The 21,194-nt window shown below is 45.2% G+C and overlaps 1 protein-coding gene across 1 annotated transcript in view; it reads right to left on the reverse strand.

Annotated features, from left to right (window-relative positions):
* The window catches only part of RRAGD (Ras related GTP binding D), a gene marked incomplete at both ends in the record, with an annotated part of 45,861 nt that overhangs the window by 14,960 nt on the left and 9,707 nt on the right, over nucleotides 1–21,194 (reverse strand). The window contains one exon of the mRNA XM_080700370.1: nucleotides 6,576–6,871. Within this exon, the coding sequence (XP_080556496.1) occupies nucleotides 6,576–6,871 (296 nt within the window). The remainder of the gene's footprint in view (nucleotides 1–6,575; nucleotides 6,872–21,194) is intronic.

Raw genomic sequence — 21,194 nt, forward strand, 5'->3', positions numbered from 1 at the left:
AAGGCAACCAATCACTAGTGACAGGAAGCACATCAGTGGCTGCCTGGAGTTGGGCATTATAGAGGATGTCTGTGAAAGGGCCCAGGGGACCTTTGGTGAGTAGAAATATATTTTCTTTCTCTCTCTCTCTCTCTCTGTCTGTCTGTCTGTCTGTCTGTCTTTGTGGTACTGGGATGGAACCCAGGGGCCTTCTACCTCTGGGCTACACTCCCAGACCTATCTTATATTTCTATTTGGAAACGGTCTCACTAAGGTGCTGAGAGCCTCACTAAGTAGCTGAGGCTGGCTTCGAACCCATGTGATCCTCCTGTCTCAGACTCCCAAGTACTGGGATTACAAGTGTGTGCCACCATGCCTGGCAACATTCTGTCTTGAATGTGAGATGGTTACACCTGTTAAACTGTGTACTTAAATACATTACATTGCATGCAAATTACGTCTCAAAAAACTTAAGGGAACAGTTCTGTGAACAAAATTACCCATTGTTCAGAGAGGATCAGATCTCAAATTATCAGAAACTGCTACTTTCAACTCCCCGCCAAGCATATCAAATGGTCTGGTTACCGCTAACTGATAAAACAGCACACAGCTTCCAGGACTAAAAATGAAGGGCTGGGAACAGAGCTCAGCGGTAGACTATGTGCTCAGCATGAGGCTTACTTGTTATGGGTTCAATCCCCAGCACAAAACAAAAACAAAAACAAAAAAATGATATTAAAAAGAAGAAAATATGCCGGGTGTAGTGGTACATGCTTGTGATCCCAGTACTTGGGAGGCTGAGACAGGAAGATCGCACAGGTTCAAAGCCAGCCTCAGCTACTGAGTGAGGCTCTCAGCAACTTTGTGAGACCCTGTTTCCAAATAAACTATAAAATAGGTTGGGGGTATTGCCCAGAAGTAGAAGGTCCCTGGATTCCATCATCAGTACCAAAAAAAAAAAAAAAGAAAGAAAGAAAAAAGAAAAAGAAAAGAAAGAAAGAAAGAAAGAAAGAAAGAAAGAAAGAAAGAAAGAACTTGGTTTATTAGAACGGAGGGGCTGCAGTGACTTTCCCCTTGTTATTGTCTTCTATGACAAGTCTGAGGGGAAAATGTACTAGTAGTTTCCACTCTGAGCTCAGATCTAGGCAGGTCACAATCACCACCAACAGCGATCAAGTGGAAACTCTCTCAGGGATCCCAAGACACCGGCAAATGGCCTTAGGAGAAGTACATTCTGTGGTCCCTGCAGAGGCAGGAGCGTCACACACGTAGCTCAGGGGATATCACTCTGGTTTTCATTATTTTTTATTTCACAACATTCTGCAAAGATATATTTTCTCCTTGGGGCTACATTTATCTAGCAATTTGTGACTGTGAGAAATTCACAGGCAAAAAAATGAAAATATGAGGTTTCAGACCAGAAGAGCAGTGTTTAGAAATGAAGGAAAGACAGGACCCTCGGGTGCTGCTGGGCCGCTTCCCCCAGGTCCCATTCTCCCCGCCCCGCTTGCAATCACATCATGTAATGACTCCTGCAAACAGGATTTTCAGAGTCTGCTCTCAGTACATAGGCTCTGAAACTGCACATTGTTAGTTGTGTGTGTGTGTATGTGTGTGTGTGTGTGTGTGTGTGTGTGTGTGTGTTGGGGATTGAAATATATCTCCCACATTAAACTGCTTTTTAAATTATTCTTTATTTTTAGTGAACAACAGCACTCAATAGAGTATTTCTTTTTTTTTTTTTTTTTTTTGGCAACGCTGGGGATTGAATCCAGGGCCTCAAGAATATTAAACAAGTGTTCTACCACTGAGTTATACCTCTATGTCCCCTAGTCATTTTTAAAAGTGTAACTTAAGCTGGGCGTGGTGGTGCACGCTTGTAATCCCAGCATTCGGGAGGCTGAGACTGGAGGATCGCAGTTCACGGACAGCCTCAGCTACTTAGTGAGGCCCTCTGCAACTCAGTGAGAGCCGGTTTCAAAATAAAGAATTAAAAAATAGGGCAGGGGGTATAGCTCAGAGGTTGAATGCCCCTGAGTTTGATCCCCAGACCCGCAAAAAAAAAAAAGACTAAAAAATAGGGCTGGGGGTGTAGCTCAGAGTTACAATGCCCCTGGGTTCCATCCCCAGAACTGCAAAAAATAATAATAATAATAAAAAAATAAAAGTGTAACTTAAAATCAACAACAAAACCTCAAGAAACAAAACTAAAAAACAAGAAACACATTTACCAACGTAAATGGAAGGCCTGCCTTTCATGTTCAGGTAACATTAAAACCAAATTACAAGCTGGGCGTGGTGGCGCATGCTTCTAATCCCAGCATTCCAGAGGCTGAGACCTGGAGGATCGTGGTTCGCGGACATCCTCAGCTACTTAGTGAGGCCCTCCGCAACTCAGCAAGACCAGGTTTCAAAATAAAGAATGAAAAATAGGGCAGGGGGTGTAGCTCGGAGGTCAAATGCCCCTGGGTTCCATCCCCAAACCCGCAAAAAAAAAAAACAAACAAATTATAAACTGGGCATATAATCCCAGTACCTGGGCCACTGAGACAGGAGGATAACAGGTTCAAGCCCAGCCTCAGCATCTTAGTGAGACCCTGTTTCAAAACAAAAAGTAAAATGAGGTTGATATGGCTAGGAGTATAGTTCAGACGTATAATGCTCCTAGGTTCAATCGCCAATACCAACACCAAAAAAAAAATAAAAAGCTGCAATTCAGAATAAGCAAGGCTGGGCATGGTCATGCCTGCACGTTTGTAATCCCAGCATTCAGGAGGCTGAGTCAGGAGGATCACGGTTCGAGGACAGCCTCAACTATTTAATGAGGCCCTTTGCAACTCAGTGAAACCCTGTTTCAAGATAAAGAATAAAAAATAGGGCTGGAGGTGTAGCTCAGAGGTAGAATGCCCCTGGGTTCCATCCCCAGTGCTGCAAAAAAATAAAATTAAAATTAAAAAGCAAGTATGGCTGAGCATCACGGCACACACTTGTAATCCCAATACTGAGACTGGATGATTGCAGGTTCACCACCAGCCTCAGCAGCTTTGTGAGGCCCTCAACAACTTATTGAGACCCTGTTTCAAAATACAGAATAAAACAGGGCTGGGGGGTATAGCTTAAAAGTAGAATGCCCCTGGGTTCAATCCCCAGTGCCACACAAAAAATAAGCAAGTATACCTATTTTAGCCAAATTACAGTGATAATATAAACACCTTCTATGCAACCACAACACAGTACTGCAGTATTTGCCAAGCCCGTCTTGAAATGTTGAGTCATCTGGGAGGAATCTACTTCCTCAAGGGCAGGACTCCTACTTTTCCTACCCAGGTCAACAACTACAGAAACACCACTGGGTAAATCACAAAGAAAACAGATCTTACAAGCAAGGACATCCCCACATCCCTGGGGGATACCCTAGCCGCTCCCCACGTGCTCCAAGGTCTCTAATTTAGGGTGCTGGCAGACCTGAGATAGGAAAGCAGGGGAGACTGCCAAAGTCACAGATGGGCCGGAAAACAGGTCAGTACAAGTGGGACAGCCAGGAAGGCAGCTGCTGACAGCAGGCCCTGGACACGGTGCAGGTGTCCTCAAGCAGGCACAGCACATACGTCCTGGCTGAGCCCTCCGGGAAGAGTGAACTGCTGTCCACAGGTCAGGCACAGGACTTAAAATCCCCCCCTCCACGGCCCCACCATAAACGAAAGAACGCCTTCTAACCACATGCTCCCATAGCTACACAAGTATACGATGCAACCTCTTGGAACTGAAAGGCTCCACTGAAAATTTTATTATTTACTTTTTACATTCATTCCTTCGTTCATTCATTCTGTGGAACTGGGGATTGAACCCAGGGGCATTCTACTTCTGAGCCTTATTATTATTTTTTTTTTAATTTTGAAACAAGGTCTCACCATGTTGCTGAGGGCCTCGCTAAGTTGCTGGGGCTGGCCTCAAACTTGTGATTTTCCTGCCTCAGCCTCCCAAGCACTGGTATTACAGACATGTACCACCATGCTGGGTTATTATTATTAGTGTGTGTGTGTGTGTGTGTGTGTGTGTGTGTGAAGTAGGGATTGACCCCAGGGGCAGTCTACCTCAGAGCTACATCCTAGTCTCCCCCTTTTTAAATTTTGAAGCAGGATCTCACAAAGTTGCTGAGGGTCTTGCTAAACTGGGAGGCTGGGGTGTTTCAGCCTCCCAAGTACTGGGGTTACAGGTGTGCACTACCATACCTGGCTTCATAATTGCATTATATAAACAAGCACCTAGTTCCTGATCCTCTCAGGCATGAGTGGTCTTCTCAGAGAGAAGCATGCTCGTAGAACTCTGAGAGCCAAGTGTCTCCATAGCCCTCCTTCCCAATGCCTCTGGGACTCCTGGGGGCTGGGTGATGCACACCAGCCCACGCCTGGAGGACCTGTGGCCTTCTACTCCCCGAGATCCCCTGGGAGAGGCTTCAGTCTCGGCCATAATCACAGACGCTTTTTAAGTGTCTGCAGAGAATCAATGCCCCAATCCTACCACAAGTCTCCCTAAAACTGGTCTGCCTGAGGTGCACCTGCAGCCCCCTGCCTTGCTTTCCCATCTCTCCTTTACAAGGCTAAAGGAGAAAGGCCCCAGAGTATAAAAATCCAGTTGTCAAGGAGCCTGTTTGGAAGCTACTGTGAATCTGATAAAGGCGATGGCTGAGGGCTGGGGAAACAGCTGGTCAGTGGGTTCCCAATTCTTGGCTCCCAGCAAGCTGGAAGGAGGACCTAAGCAGGGTGTGACTGGATAACTAGGGAATATAACTTGGAAGAATTCTAAATAACTGGACAAATGCTACTAGCAAAATTTACCCTGTATCCACTACCTAATTATGTGAACAAAGTTTCACAATACTAAGATCTGTACAAACAAACAAAAATAGAATTGACCCAAATCTTGGCTTCTTCTAATATGGACATATGATTTATTTTTTTTTCTTTCTTTCTTTTTTTTTTTTTTTTGGTGGTACTGGGGTTCCCGGAAACCCTTCTACCTCCGGGCTACACTCCCAGACCTGTTTTATGTTTTTTATTTGGAAACAGGGTCTCTTACATCAGCGCGGCTGGCTTCGAACCTGCGCGATCCTCCTGTCTCTGCCTCCCAAGCGCAGGGATTACAAGCGTGCGCTGCCACGCCTGGCTGGACATATGATTTAAATGGAAGAACACCAAGTATCCACCTTCTCTTTTTAAATTTTATTTTTTAGTTAATTTATTAATTTACTTATTTTTTTTTGTGGTATTAGGGATGGAATCCAGGGGCATTCTACCTCCTTATTTTATTTTTATCCCCATCCCTAATTTTTTAATTTTTTATTTTTGGTGGTACTGGGGATGGAACCCAGGGGCCTTCTACCTCCGGGCTACACTCCCAGACCTATTTTACATTTTATTTGGAAACAGGGTCTCTTAAGCCAGTGCGGCTGGCTTCGAACCTGCGCGATCCTCCCGGCTTATTTTTATTTTTTAACAAGGTCTTGCTAGGTTGATGAGAGCCTCACGACTTGTTGAGAGGTTTGTCCTCAAACCTTCGATCCTCCTGTCTCAGTCTCCAAGTACTGGGATTACAATTGTGAGCCACCACACCTGGCCAGTATTTGCCTTCTTAAGAGAGATATTTATCTCAAATTTTACTTTTTAATAATTATCTAGAAAACTTGTAAAATAGTTATGTTGCATTCATTAGTTGCATGTTAGTAATAATTGCAATAATTTGATGCAGAAGAAAAATGTTCACTTCAAGCTTTATCTTCATTGGAAATAATAAACTTTTTTTTTTTTTTTTTTTTTTTTGCGGTACTAGAGATAGAACCCAGGGGCATTCTACCTCCAAGCTACACCCCCAGCCCTATTTTTTATTCTTTATTTTGAAACAAGGTCTCACTAAGTTGCAGAGAGCCTCACTAAGTAGCTGAGGTTGGCTGCGAACCGGGATCCTCCTGTCCCGGCCTCCCAAATGCTGGGATTACAAGTGTGTGCCAGCACGCCCAGCTAATAATAAACATTTTAAAATGTGAGTTTATAATCAGATTTTTGTTGTAGAGAATCTGTGATCTCTGCCAAGTGATGGCGTGGACGTCCGCCCAGGGGAAGGGGGTGGGGGGCTTGACACCTATTTGCTGTCCTTGGCTCCTAAAGGTGGGTAGGTTGGTTATTGGTCTTCTAGGCTGGAGCTGGGTGGAGGGAGCCTTTTCTCCTTTGAAAAATCTGAGAGTGCTAACTAAGCAACCCCTGTTTGGTACAAAGGCCTCTTATAGGGGTGTGTGTGTGTGTGTGTGTGTTAGTTACTGGGGAATGGACACAGGCATTCTACCTCTGAGTTACACTCCTAGTCCTTTAAATTTTTTTAATTTAAAAACAGGGTCTTGGCTAAGTTGCTAACACCCTCACTAGGTTATTGAAGCTGGCCTCGATCTGTGATCCTCCAGTCTCAGCCTCCCAAGCACTGGGATTACAGGCAGGTGCCACGGCATCTGGTTCCTATTCTCAATTTTAAAAACCAAACAGACACCTTCACAAAGGAGCGGAGGGAAGTGCCGCAGGCCCATCACACTAGGAGCTCAGCTGTACCTGAGAGTCGATGACAAATATCAGCGCCCCTGTCCCCCGGAAGATCATCTCGTAGTCAAACGTAGGGTCAAAAAAGTCAATCTGTCCCGGGAAATCCCAAATCTGAAAATTGACAAAGGAGCTGTTGGAAACGTCCTCCCGGCAGATCTTGTTGGTACTTTCCAAGAACAGGGTCTCGTTGGGAGACATCTTGTGAAACACAACTTTCTGAATAGAGGACTTGCCGCTTCTCCGCAGGCCCATGAGCAGGATCCTCGGCTTCACCTCGGTGCTGAAGGGGTCGCTGAAGTCCAGAACTGGAGAAACCACAAAACAAGGGGGAGGGTGAGCCACTTCACCGCGGTTAAGGAGTGACTAATTAGAGGTTTCACTTCCACTCCAATGTGATTTATGACTCTCAGATGGCGCTAAGAACAGCACCCCTCTCGGGGGGGGGGGGGTGCAAAATACCAAAGAATGCCGTCCCAGGACCTCACGCCATCTCAGACAGACAGACAGACAGACACTTGGACATGCAGTTCTTCACTCCGAGCTGGGACTCTGGAATGTGAAGAAGCAAGAGGTCGCACAGCAGACAGTCCTTGGAAAGGGTCCAGGTCTTAGCATCGCGGGGGAGGCCGGCTCTGCACCATCAGCGGTCTCCCTGTGCTGGAGATGCTTGTTTGCGTGACTTACACCTCTCCCACATCCCATGTCAGCGCTCCCTCAGCCACAGAGGTTAGAAAATGAGGGTGCAGACATGTCCAGGATTCAGATGCATCAGAGCGCATCCTCCCAGGCCGGCCCTGCCTCTAGCCCGCACCATGGAATAAGGTAGCCCCTAACCACCTGTAGCTATTTAGAGCTAAGTGAATTAAAATTAGGAATTCATATCCTCCGTCTATAAAGTTCCCAGAGTAGTCAAATGCATAGACACAGAAAATAGAACGGTGATCTCCAGAGCCCGGGAGAAGAGAGAAATGAGGAGTCGGTGTTTGCCTGGTACAGAGCTTCAGCTGGGGGAATTGAAGGAGTTCTAGAAATGGATGGCGAGGATGGGCACAAAACAGTGTGAACATACTGACTGCCAGGAAACTGTGCACTCAAAAATGGTTTAAATGAGCCAGGTGTGGCGGTGCACACTTGTAATCCTAGTATCTGGGAGACTGAGACAGGAGGATCCCAGGTTCAAAGCTGGCCTCAGCAACTTAGCAAGGCTCTCAGCAACCTAATGAGATTCTGTTTCCATATAAGATATAAAATTAGAATGGGGGTACAGCTTGGAGGTAGAATGCCCCTGGGTTCAATCCCAAGTACCAAAAAAAATTGTTTAAAATGAGAAATAGTATATTATGCATATGTTGCCACACTAAAAAAAAAAATAGCTCCTCAGTTTCATTACCCCTGCAAGAGCTCAACAGCCACACCTGGTAAGTGGCTAACATATTATACAATATGGACACAGAACATTATTATCACCCAAGAAAGTGCTATAGGTCAGTGTTACTTTAATTCTTTTTTTTTTTTTTTTGCGGGTCTGGGGATGGAACCCAGGGGCATTCAACCTCGGAGCTACACCCCCTGCCCTATTTTTTTTTTTTTTATTCTTTATTTTGAAACCAGGTCTCGCTGAGTTGCAAAGGGCCTCACTAAGTAGCTGAGGCTGTCCGCGAACCGTGATCCTCCAGGTCTCAGCCTCCTGAATGCTGGGATTACAAGTGTGCGCCACCATGCCCGGCTACTTTAATTCTTGATAACAATAGTTTAATCCTGAAAACCTCTGCCAAGAACCCTAGAGGGATTAACATTACTGGATAAAAGTAGGAGTAGGTGTAAAAGTTCAAAATCCTATAAGGCTCCCTCTTTTCTTGTGTTAGAACTACACAGTTCCACAATATTCTTTAGTCCTAGACAACCACTTAATTTCTAAGAAAATACATATGCAGCAGGGCACAGTGATACTTGCCTGTAATCCCAATACTTAGGAGGCTGAGGCAGGAGGATCACAGGTTTGAGGCCAGCCTCAGCAATTTAGTGAGGACCTCAGCAACTTAGTGAGATCTAGGGCTGGGGGTATAGCTCAAGGGAAGAATGCCTTTGGGCTCAATCTCTAGTACCACAAAAACAAACAAACAGAAAAACACATACTCAACAGATGGGTAAATATACACCTGAAGAAACAGAATTCATAGAAGAATCATAGCAAACTTCCAAGCTTAAAGTATTGGGCACCAGGTGTGGTGGTGCACGCTTGTAATTCCAGCACCTGGGAGACTGAGACAGGAGGATCACACAGGTTTGAAGCCAGCCTCAGCTACTTAGTGAGGCTCTCAGCAACTTAGTGAAACCCTGTTTCCAAATAAATTATAGAAATAGGGCTGGGGTATAGTCCAGAGGTAGAAAGCCCCTGGGTTCCACCTCCTAGTACCACAAAAAATAAAAATAAAAAAAATTTAAAAATAAAGTATTCAAGACATAGGAGAAAATAGGACATTCATGAAACAAGAACAGAAAGTTTCAGAGCAGGAGCAGTCATGAGAAAGGACCAGAGAGACCTTGGAAATAAAAATCTAAGTGTGGAGAGAAGATGTATGGAATGAAAAGCAGATGAGGTGCCGGGCGTGGTGGCGCACGCTTGTAATCCCCGGCTTGAGAGGCGGAGACAGGAGGATCGCGCAGGTTTGAAGCCATCCGTGCTGGCTTGGGAGACCCTGTTTCCAAATAAAAAAGTATAAAATAGGTGTCTGGGAGTGTAGCCCGGAGGTAGAAGGGTTTCCAGGAACCCCAGTACCACCAAAAAAAAAAAAAAAAAAAAAAAAAAAAAGAAGAAGAAGAAGAAGAAAGCAGATGAGGAAGAAAAAGAGAAACTAGCAAATTCCCTCAGATCGTAGTACAAAGAAATACAGCACTGGAAAGTATAAAATAGATGTTAGTGAAATCAGGAATAAAATTCAAAAGTTCCATTATCCAGCCAAAGAAGTTCCAAAGAGGAAAGAATGCAGAATGTGAAAGATGGACACTATTCAACCAAATAATAGATAAAGCCTGTCCCAAGTTAAGGAAGGAGGAAACTCAAAATAAACAAGCCTGCCAGATAAAAAGGAGAAATGTAAACTAAAACAGCAAGCCACACCTGAAAAAATAAGAGCACAACTTTAAAACACCAAGAAGGGTATAGCAATTACCTACAAAGGAATAGAAAGACATCAGAATTATAATACAGAGGTAAGAAGAGAAAAGAACAGTATCTTCAAAGATTGAAGGAAAATACCTTTTGGTTCAGATTTATATGCCAGTTATACTATTTTTCAGTGTGAGAGTGGGGTGAAGATGTTCACAGACGGCGAAGCACTCAATTTATTGTCTACTTACGCTCTTTGAAAGCATACTCACGGAGGAAGTCCTGAAAGAAAAATCCACCCAGCATGCACTGCCATGCAGTAAGCAATGGGAAACAAAGGTTTCTTAGTAAAAACTATTAATTTAAGTAAGTACTAATTAAAATTTTTTACTAAAAACTAGAATCTAAAATTATAGACGCTGTCACTGTAGACATGAAAGATTGGTTAAGGCAGAGGTAAGTAAGAAAACACTGAGCAATGCAGAGTGTGGGCTGCGGGAAGAGCCCCTGCATTATAACACCCTGGGTTTAACCCCAGCCCCACAAAAAAGCATAGCTAACTATTAATTTTGTTTTAAGGATACTTGAAACCAGAAAAGAATATCAATTTGTGCAAAAAAAAAAAAATGTATTTGAAGAGTCCAGAATGTTATACAGTAAATAGTAGTGTGGGTGGAAGAGGGATTTCAGGGAGATGTGAAAGGGAATTTGGTTTTAATTTAAAAAACAAAATATATTCACACAAATATATAATTAAAACTGGTTTTGAAAAGGAAAGAAGCCGGGCGTGGTGGCGCACGCTTGTAATCCCTGCGCTTGCTTGGGAGGCGGAGACAGGAGGATCGCGCTGGTTCAAAGCCGCGTGCGCTGGCTTAAGAGACCCTGTTTCCAAATAAAAATGTAAAAATAGGTCTGGGAGTGTAGCCCGGAGTAAGAAGGGCTTCCAGGAACCCCAGTACCACCAAAAAAAAAAAAAAAAAAAAAGAAAGAAAGAAAAAGAAAGAAAAAGAAAAAGAAAAGGAAAGAAAAAAGTTTTTTAATTTAATTTATAAGGAGCCAAGAGGCCACAGAAAGGAGAAACATGAGAGACAATAGATGCACTGTTTCACGTTTTCCTTTACAAGGCTCCAGCCTATAAGTCAAATTCCAAAGATGTGTGCGCTTACTGAAAACCCTTGAAGCCAGGCGTGGCGGCGCATGCTTTTAATTCCCGCACTTGGGAGGCGGAAACAGGAGGATCCCACAGGTTCGAAGCCAGCCAGAGACCCTGTTTCCAAATAAAAATATAAAAATAGGACTGGGAGTGTAGCCCGGAGGTAGAAGGGTTTCCAGGAACCCCAGTACCACACACACACACACACACAGAGCCTTTGATAATTCCTTCTGACTTTGTATGCCAAACACAAAATTTTCAGCACATAAATACTCCTCACATTGCAATTTCAATTCTACATTTTCTCTTTAAATGATTGTCTTAAGATTTCTGTTTTATGGATACAATAAATAAATTGGCTAATGTTCCCAAAATAATTGCTTTGGTAAATGTTCATTGGACATACTCATCTTGGAGAAACTTAAAAATCTAGTGTAAACAATGGATGTGGAGTCACAGATACAAAGAGATCACTGAGACAGAACAAGGGGCTCAGAAACAAACACATACCTGGATACTGAGTTCAACAAAGAGAAAGCCAACTTCATAGGGAAAGGAAGGTCATTTTAACCAAACAGCACTAGAACCAGTGGATGGGCGGGATTGCTCACACCTGCAATCCCAGTACTTGGAAGGCTGAGAGAAGAGAATCTTAGGTTTGAGGCCAGCCTCAGCAACTTAGCAAGACCCTGTTTCAAAATTTAAAAAATGTTTTAAAAGGGCTGGGGTGTATCTTGCAAGTAGAATGCCCTTGAGAAGAGGAGGAAAAAGAAAGGGAGGGACAGACAGAAAGAAATGGAACAGAAAGAAAGAAAGTGGGAAAGAGAAAGAAAGAGGCAAGAAGGAAAGATTTCAATCTAGATCTTATACCATATATAAAAATTAAAATCTATCATAGGCCTAAATGTAAAGAACAGGAACTTCTTATAAAAATATGACCTGATTGATTGATTGATTGATTGCAGACTGACTGGACATTGAAGGGGGGCACTCTACCAGTGAGCTGCAACCCTTTTTTTCTTTTTCTTCTTTCTCTTCTTTCTTTCCTTCTTTCCTCCCTCCTTCCTTCCCTTTGTGTGGTACTAGGGATTGAACCCCAGGGCATTCTACCTCCGAGCTACACCTCCAGCCCTATTTTTTATTCTTTCCTTTGAAACAGGGTCTCACTAAGTTGCAGAGGGCCTCACAAGGTTGCTGAGGCTGGCCACAAACCTGCGATCCTCCCGTCTCAGCCTCCCAAGTACTGAGATTACAGGTATGTGCCGATGCACCCGGCACCCAGCCCTTTTTCTTTTGAGACAGGGTCTCACTATGTTGCACAGGCTGACCTCAAACCCCTGGGCTCAAGCAATACTCCTGCCTCAGCCTCCTGTACAGTTGAGTCTACAGAAGTGAGCCACCATGATAAGCTAGAAATTTTTATTTCAATAAAATTCAGTTTAGTAGACCACGGTGGCATATGCCTTTAGTCCCACTACTTGAGGCAGGAGAACTGCTTGAGCTCAGAGGTTCAAGGCCAATCTGTGCAACACAGCGAGACCCTGTCTCAAAAAGTAGCTGGGCGTGGTGGCACACACTTGTAACCCCAGCAGTTAGGAGGCTGAGACAGGAGGATCACGGTTCGCGGACAGCTTCAGCTACTTAGGCCCTCTGCAACTCAGTGAGACCCTGTTTCAAAATAAAAAATAAAAAATAGGGCTAGGGGTGTAGCTCGAAGTAGAATGCCCCTGGGTTCCATTCCCAATACTAGAAAAAAACCAAAAAACTTAAGGACAAAAATTAAAACCTAAAAAGCCCTAGTTGCTTCTTAATCACTTCTCAAATAGCAAGTGTTGGATCAATGCAGAGCAGAGGCGACCCTGCAGGCCAGCCTATAGAGCTGGGTGGAAATCAGCTATGATTACCCTGCTATGAATGGAGACTTACAGTGTTGCAGAATTTGGATGGGGTTGAGAGAAGGAGGGGGCAGAGCCACCCAAGAGTGGAAAGTAAATGTAAACAAAGGCAGAATAGCTCTGGTGGAGCAGAAAAACGCCTGCGATTAAAACACACAGCGATCGTGTATGAAGGGGCCTCCATGGGCAGCCGCTCCTCCACGTAGTCCTCACTCCACCCCACTCGCACTCCTTCAAGAGTAGGTATCATTCTCTCCACTCCACAGGGGACTACTCCAGCTCAGGAGTGTCAAGTGACATTCACACCAGCCCTGGCCCAACCAAAGGCCGCACATTCTTTCTGATGTGTGACACTGCTTCCCTTAATGAGAGGCAAGCTCCATGTGGAATTACATCTAAGTCCAAGAACACTCACATGCATGAATATTCTTTTCCCAGTCTGCGCTGTCAGACTGTGGGGAGAAGTCTGACTTCTCTTTGGTGGAGTCTGCAAGTCTCTTACACATGATCATCAACGCTGGTTTGCTGCAGAGGTGCCCTCACTGAGGACCCAGAATTGAAGGACCCATCATGAAAAGAGAGTGGCTGGGAGGTGAAATACACGTATAGCTGTAAATATAGCTGGAAATATTTCCTTTTCCCTGCCTACCACACTCGGGCAAGGCCAACTGCCAACAGCACGGAAACTGCTGGCCAGAGCGGCAAGGGTGCCAGCAACTGGGGGGGACCCTGAGGCTCCTGCAGGCGCATTTGATCACATTTGGCTGGGAGCCAGGGACCGCCTGAACACTTCTACAAACTTCACCTCACCAGTAAGGAGGTGACTCAGCTTCACACCTGAGGAATCTAGGGGAAGAAACCTGCCCAAGGTCACAGAGCTGGTTGGTATGTGGCCAGATGCTTGCCCAGGGCCGGAGCCACCAGTCAGCTCTGTCACTTTACATACAGTCTATTTGCATATGTCATTCGTTGAAATTTACACTGGACTTTCCTTTGAGTTGTTCTACAAAGTAGCTTCATTTCAGCTGTAGAAGCTTCTAACTTCAAATAGCCAATCTATAATATATATATATATATATATATATATATATCCATGATTTCCATCCTGTCTATGATTTCCAAACCTTAAGTCAGAACACATCTATGAAAACAAAATCAATTAGTGGCCTTTAAATAGTAGCAACAATAGCCGGGCGTGGTGGCGCACGCTTGTAATCCCCGCACTTGGGAGGCTGAGACAGGAGGATCGCACAGGTTCGAAGCCAGCCTCAGCTACTTAGTGAGGCTCTCAGCAACTTAGTGAGACCCTGTTTTCAAATAATAAATAAATAAATAAATAAATAAATAAATAAATAAATAGGTCTGGGAGTATAGCCCAGAGGTAGGAAGCCTCTGGGTTCCACCCCTAGTACCACCAAAAATTAAATAAATAAATAATAAAAAAATAAATAGTAACAACATTAAACAAGAACAAATAAGTATTAAACAAAGAAACTAGAAAATAGAGAACATTGTTCATGGCAAGAGTAATACTGTCTAGTGAAACTCAGGTTTATTTACACACATGTGGGTACTGGTTCATAACAATGTTTGTTACGTGGACCACAGTCATACAAATCTGTAAGGCCCATGACTATAACCCTAGCTACTTGGGAGGCTGAGGTAAGAGGATCCTAAGTTCAAGGCCAACCTCAGCAGCTCATCAATACCTTAATATTTTTAAAAAGGACTGGGGCCAGGTATTGTAATCCCAGCATTTGGGAAGCTGAGACAGGAGGATCGCAGTTCATGGCAGCCTCAGCTACTTAGTGAGGCCCTCTGCAACTCAGTGAAACCCTGTTTCAAAATAAAGAATAAAAATATGGCTGGGGGTGTAGTGCGAAGGTGGAATGCCGCTGGTTCCATCCCCAGTACCATAAAAAAAAAAAAAAGACTGGGGATATAGCCCAGTGGAATAGTGTTTGCCTAACATGTGCAAGGCCCTCAAGTCAATCTCTAGTAGTGTGTGTGTGTGTGTGTGTGTGTGTGTGTACACTAGCCCTCTGCAATAGATTAAGTTTCTTTTACATCACAGAAATACTGCTCACACAGACCACCCCTCTAATCCTCCTACCTGTCCTCAAGTGTCTCTGCTTAAGAAATGCAACAGAAGCCAGGCATGGTGGCACTCGCCTGTAATGCGAGTAAAACTTGGGGGGCTGAGGCTGAGGCAGGAGGATCACAGGCTTGAGGTCAGCCTTTATAACCTACTGAGACCCTGTTTCAAAAAGTAAAAATAATGAGGTGATCCTCAGCAACCTAATGAGGCCCTCAGCAACTTAATAAAAACACAGAAGACAGAATGCCCCTGGGTTCGCCGGGCATAGTGGTGCACGCTCATAATCCCAGTGCTTGGGGGGCTGAGACAGGAGGATCACACAGGTTCGAAGCCAGCCTCAGCTACGCAGTGAGGCTCTCAGCAACTTAGTGAGACCCTGTTTCCAAATAAAGTATAAAATAGGTCTGGGAGTATAGCCCGGAGGTAGAAAAGCCCCTGGGTTCAACCCCCAGTAACACAAATTAATTAATTAACTAATTAATTATAAAAAATTAAAAAGAGTTTGGGGTATACTTTGGAGGTAGAATGCCCCTGGGTTCAACCTCCAATTTAAAAGAAAAGGGCCACAGAGCTTGGGCAGCCCAGCAGTAGAGCCCTAAGACTTCTCACCTGAGGTTCTGTGGTTCAAGTACCTGTCCAGGTGCCCAGAGTGCAGCTCTGCATTCCCCAAAGGGTTGCACTCCATGGTGGGCCTGGCAGAGGTTGAAAGCTCTGACCAGGAAGGGCCTCAGCCTCTCGGCCTCCTGGAGGAGGTTGGACATGTCCACCAACACCTCCTGAGAGGGTCTGCAGTATCGGGCTTAGTCAGAGCAGCCAGGAAAGGTGGAACTGTTAAGGAGAATAAAGCATGAAGCTGCTTTGAAAGGGGCAATCAAGGGTGGGGCTTTGAAAATATAAAATCAAGCCGGGTGTCACGGTGCACGCTTGTAATCTCAGCTTTTGGGAGGCTGAGACAGGAGGATCATGGTTTGTGGACAGCCTCAGCTACTTAGTGAGGCCCTTTGCAACTCAGTGAGACCCTGTTTCAAAATAATGAATAAAAAATAGGGCAGGGGTAGAGCTCGGAGGTTGAATGCCTTTGGGTTCCATCCTCAGTACTGGAAGAAAATAAAAAAGAAATCAGAAACCAGCTACACAAGGACTTGGGCTCTAAGAATGCCCAGGAGAGGCTGGGCGTGGTGGCACACGCTTGTAATCCCAGCATTTGAGAGGCTGAGACAGGAGGATCGGAGTTTCCAGACAGCCTCAGTTACTTAGTGAGGCCCTTTGCAACTTAGTGAGACCCTGTTTCAAAATAAAGAATAAAAAAATAGGGCAGGGGGTGTAGCTCAGAGGTTGAATGCCCCTGGGTTCCATCCCCAGTACTGGGGGGAAAAAAAAAAAGAAAAAAAAAGAATGCCCAGGAGGCTTGGGTATTGCTGAAGTGAAATTCCTAAGAGGGGGGTCTGTTCTCAGTTCTCAAGGCTCCCTGACCACCTGCCAAGCGGGGGCTGCAGACACAAAGGAAAATGGGGCACCCCTCACAATCAGAGGGGAAGCGTGACCCGCACAGTGAAGCCCAGGTTCTGGGCACCAGAGTATCTGACTCTTGAGGAGGAGGAGGCATAAAAGAAGAGAAAGGTCCCAGAAACACATCTTGGCAAGGTAAGGGAAGTGGACATTCAGGAACACAGGTTGAAGTCAAGAAAGGGTAACACTGTTCAAACCCCATGTGACCTTCCTCTCCCCAGGGGGTCACAGGGCCGCCTCCTGCTCACACCTGGCCCCCTTCCTTCTCTTCCAGTCACTCAGGATTTTGACTTGCTCTCCTTCTACCTGGGAGCCTTCCTGCCTCAGTCTTCAGAGTAGCTTACAGGTGTGTCCAACTGCACCTGGCTCTGTTTTTTTGTTTTGTTTGTTTGTTTGTTTGTTTGTTTTGGTGCTGAGGATTGAACTCAAGGGCATTATTCTACCTCTGAGCTACAAGTCCCGTCCTATTTTATTTTGAAACTGTCTCATTCAGTTGCAGAGCCTGGCCTCAAACCTGTGCTCCTACTGTCTAAGCCTCCCAAGTACTGGGGTTACAGGTGTGAGCCACTGCTCCTAGCGACTCTGTCTTTTTTAAATAAGTCCCAAGCACATCTAAGCACAGTGGTGCACATCTGTAATCCGCTAGCTACTTGGGAAGCTGAGGCAGGAGGATGGCAAGTTTGGAGGCCAGCCTGGTCAGCTTAGCAAGACTGTCTCAAAGTAAAATAAAGGAGCAGGGATGCACCTCAATAGTAGTGATGTAGGATAGAAGGAATAAGTAGGTAGAAAGGAGACAGACAGGAAGGAAAAGTAAAAAATATAACTTTGATATAAGAACCTGGAGCTGAAGTGCTTCAGCCTCTAGTCCACAAACCAGTTCTCTTTCCCAGGCTGACTCTACCATAAATTCTTGGGAAACCTGTAGATCCTAGAGTTAACAGTATCTCTGAGAAAACCTATAATTTAGGATATCATAGCTTATCCGCCAATCAACTAATGAGGACCCCAATCAACCCAAGATCATCCACCCTAAGGCTGACCAGACCACAGACCATCAGGAAGCGCCTCAGGACTACTGGACTGAGATCATCCACCCTAAGGCCGACCAGACCACCTGCCCACCATAAACCGCCTTGGGACTACCGGACTGAGCTCATCCTCGCATACCGTCTCTAGCCCACCCCTCACGAAAGTCCCCTATAAGAAGAGAACCCTGAATTTTCCAATATGCCTTCCTCATCTTGAGGGGCCTGCATTCAGTCTCTCTTGAATGTGTATTTCCTTCCTTTTCCCCAATAAACCTCTGTGTCTCTAACTGGCGCGTGCTGAAATTCTTTTCCGTCACGTTAGCCTGCAGACCCCGAGTTCCTGAGCCGAGAACTCACCCCAACAGTAGAGCATCCCTGGGTTCAGGCCCCAGTATAAGAAGAAAATAGCCAGGTATGGTGGCAAACACATGTAATCCCAGTACCTGGAAGGCTGAGACAGGAGGACTGCAGCCAAGAGGACAGCCTCGACAATGAAGCAAGACTCTCGCAACCTAGCAAGCCCCCCATCCCCGTTTCAAATAGGGTCAGGGGCGTGGCTCAGAGGCAGAACGCCCCGGGGTTCGATCCCTAGTACCACAATCAATCAATCAATCAATCCATCAATATCCTGATCACTTCACAATTATCTTTTTCTTTTCCTTTTGTATGTTTTGTCTTGTTTGCTTATGTATTGTCTCTCTCACAGGCAAAACATAATGTAGCATGTAGCTGAAATTCAGTAAATACATTGAATGAATTAGCTGACGGTGGTTAACACCCTAGCTCACAAATGCAACACTAGGAAGTCTGGAGTTTAATCCAAAAGCCATGACAAGAGCACTAAGAATTGTAAGGGCAGGCTAACACGATCAGATTTACATTTCAGGAGACGCCTTCCAGAAACAGGCAACGTCAGGAGGCTCGGTGCGGAGGCGCTGGAAGGTCGTGCTAGAACATAAATGTGAAATCCGGGAGCAAGGCACAGGCTGTGCAAAGAGGCAGAATGTGTGGGTCTACGAGCCACTCAACCGTGGCCACGGGGATGAGGGGAACAAGGGAGAAGCAGCCCTGGGTCCCTGACTTGGCCGCCACCTTCACCAACATGGTGGAGGGGAAGATGCGATGCGGGCAGGTGTCTGGACTGGTTGAGTGGGAGGTGCCTGAGGGTCTGTGCTTGTGAGGAAAGGATGGGGCCTGGGGGGCGGGCATAAGAGGTGTGGATGCCCAGGCCTAAGGCACAAATGGAGGTTGCTGAGGTCAGCCGTGCCTGCTGGTCCTTCCCCCATTTGGTTAGCTGAAGGTGAGGGCATATTTGAGGAGTTCTAGCATTGGCCACAGTGAAACAGTTCAAACTAACCCACTTCAACCTATCACTCACCAGCAGTTACCATGTAGTGACCACCTACACAGCATCTTTACCCCTCAGTTAGTTACGTTGGTCCTTTACAGAAATAAACATAAGGTCCTCCCATCCAAACATTAATTAATCGACAAGTTTCAAGCCAGGCGTGTGGCGCACACTTGTAATCCCAGCATTCGGGAGGCTGAGACCGGAGGATCGCGGTTCACGGACAGCCTCAGCTACTTAGTGAGGCCCTCCGCGACTTAGTGAGACCCTGTTTCAAAATAAAGAATAAAAAAAGAAATAAAAGCCGGGCGTGGTGGCGCACGCTTGTAATCCCCGCGCTTGGGAGGCGGAGACAGGAGGATCGTGCAGGTTCGAAGCCAGCCGCGCTGGCGTAAGAGACCCTGTTTCAAAAATATAAAATAGGTCTGGGAGCGTAGCCCGGAGGTAGAAGGGCTTCCAGGAACCCCAGTACCACCAAAAAAAAAAAAAAGAAATAAAAACAGGGCAGGAGGTGTCGCTCGGAGGTCGAATGCCCCTGGGTTTCATCTCCAGACCCACCAAAAAAAAAAAAGTTTCAGTCAAACAAGACAAGTAGGCTCTAGAGATCTGCTGTGCCACGCTGGACCACAGTCAGCAATAATGCGCTCTCTGCTTAAACATTAGTGAAGCCCTCTGCAACTCAGTGAGACCCCGTTTCAAAATAAAGAATTAAAATAGGGCTGGAGGTATAGCTCAGAGGTAGAATGCCCCTGGGTTCCATCTCCAGGACCGCAAAAAAAAAATAAAAATAAAAATAAAAAGGATCAACAGGGGAATCTCATGCTAGATGTTTTTATCATAATAAACCTTTTTTTTTTTTTTTTTGAGGTACTGGGGATTTGAGTCCAGAAGCATTTTACCTCCAAGCTACACCCCCAGCCTATTTTTTATTTTGAAACAAGGTCTCACTAGGTTGATGACAGTTTCACTCTTTGCTGAGGCTGTCCTTGAGCCTGTGCTCCTGTCTCAGCCTCCCAAGTACTAGAATCACAAGTGTGCGCCACCATGCCTGGTAAACAGTAAACGTTTTTTAAAATCATCAAGCGGTAAACAGGAGGACAAATAAACCAATCACAAAATACTTATGGTATTTCCGGGTATTAAACCTTCATGTTTGCAGAAAGCTATATAGGGCAACAAAGTAGGTCTTACCTGGGACAAATGTATATGTATATGTACATTTTGGACAACAGATCATGTGGTCCAAAATATATCTAACTGATTTTATTAACCCTTACTGATTTTAACTGTTATTTCCTCTCTCTCTTTTGCGAATGTCAACGTCACCTTCTGACATTTTTTCAAGGCATTTGCTAAGGTTTCGAGATGGTCTGAGTGTGTCCCTACAAGGGTTCATGTACTGGAAACCTGGTCCCCGGTGTGGTGATGTTGAGGTGGTGGAACCTTCAAGAGCAGGCCCTCGTCCTCGGGGAAGGTGGTTAGGACACTGGAAAGGCCATTCCCAGGAGAGATTAATGCTGGTCTGATGGAGCAAGTTAACTCTCAAGAGGGTGGGTTTTTATCAAGCAAGGCCACCCCACATCCTTGGTGCCATGTCCTTTTCTACTTTTCTGCCCTACTGCTATACAACCAGCAGAGCCCTCATCAGAAGCCCAGCAGATGGGGCTGTCTGACCTTGGGCTTGCAGCCTCCTGTGAGTTAAGTAAGCTTCTTTTCTTTATAAAGTACCTACTGGCCGGGTGTGGTGGCGCACGCTTGTAATCCCAGCATTTGGGAGGCTGAGACCGGAGGATCGCGGTTCACGGACAGCCTCAGCTACTTAGTGAAGCCCTCTGCAACTCAGTGAGACCCTGTTTCAAAATAAAGAATAAAAATAGGGCAGGGGGTGTGGCTCGGAGGTCAAATGCCTCTGGGTTCCATCCCCAGACCCGCAAAAAAAAAAAAAGTACCTATTGTCAGGCACTCTGTTAAGCAGACTAACATAGGGCTATTACACATACATGTGAAGAATGAAAAAGGCGGTCATTTGAAGGGAGATGAGAAATGTGTGGTGACTTCTGCCTGTCTGCAAATCTTTAATAATTTTTCCTCCTCCTCTTTCTTCTTCTGTGATGCTGCCGAGAACTCAGGGACTCAACACACGCTAAGCAAGAGCTCTACCACTGAACTACTGCCACTCCTAAAGAAAGCTTTTTTTTTTTTTTTTTTTTTTTTTTTGGCCAGGTACAGTGTCACATTGGCACATACCTGAAATCCCAGAGACGTGGGAGGCTGAGGCAGGAAGATCAAAAATTTGAGACCAGCCTGGCCAACTCAACAGGACCCTGTCTCTCAAAATTTAAGAGGGAGAACAGAAACACAGTTCAGTGGTAGAACACTCATGAGTTCAATCTACACTACCAAAAAAAAAAATGAGGTCTTTTTTCCCTTTGATCTAAAATGTAGATCTAATGCCTGTGTACCAAAAAGTATAGATTACCACTGTTTG

The sequence above is a fragment of the Muscardinus avellanarius genome (assembly GCF_963383645.1).
Source record: "Muscardinus avellanarius genome assembly, chromosome: 8".
In the NCBI taxonomy this organism is placed as follows: domain Eukaryota; kingdom Metazoa; phylum Chordata; class Mammalia; order Rodentia; family Gliridae; genus Muscardinus; species Muscardinus avellanarius.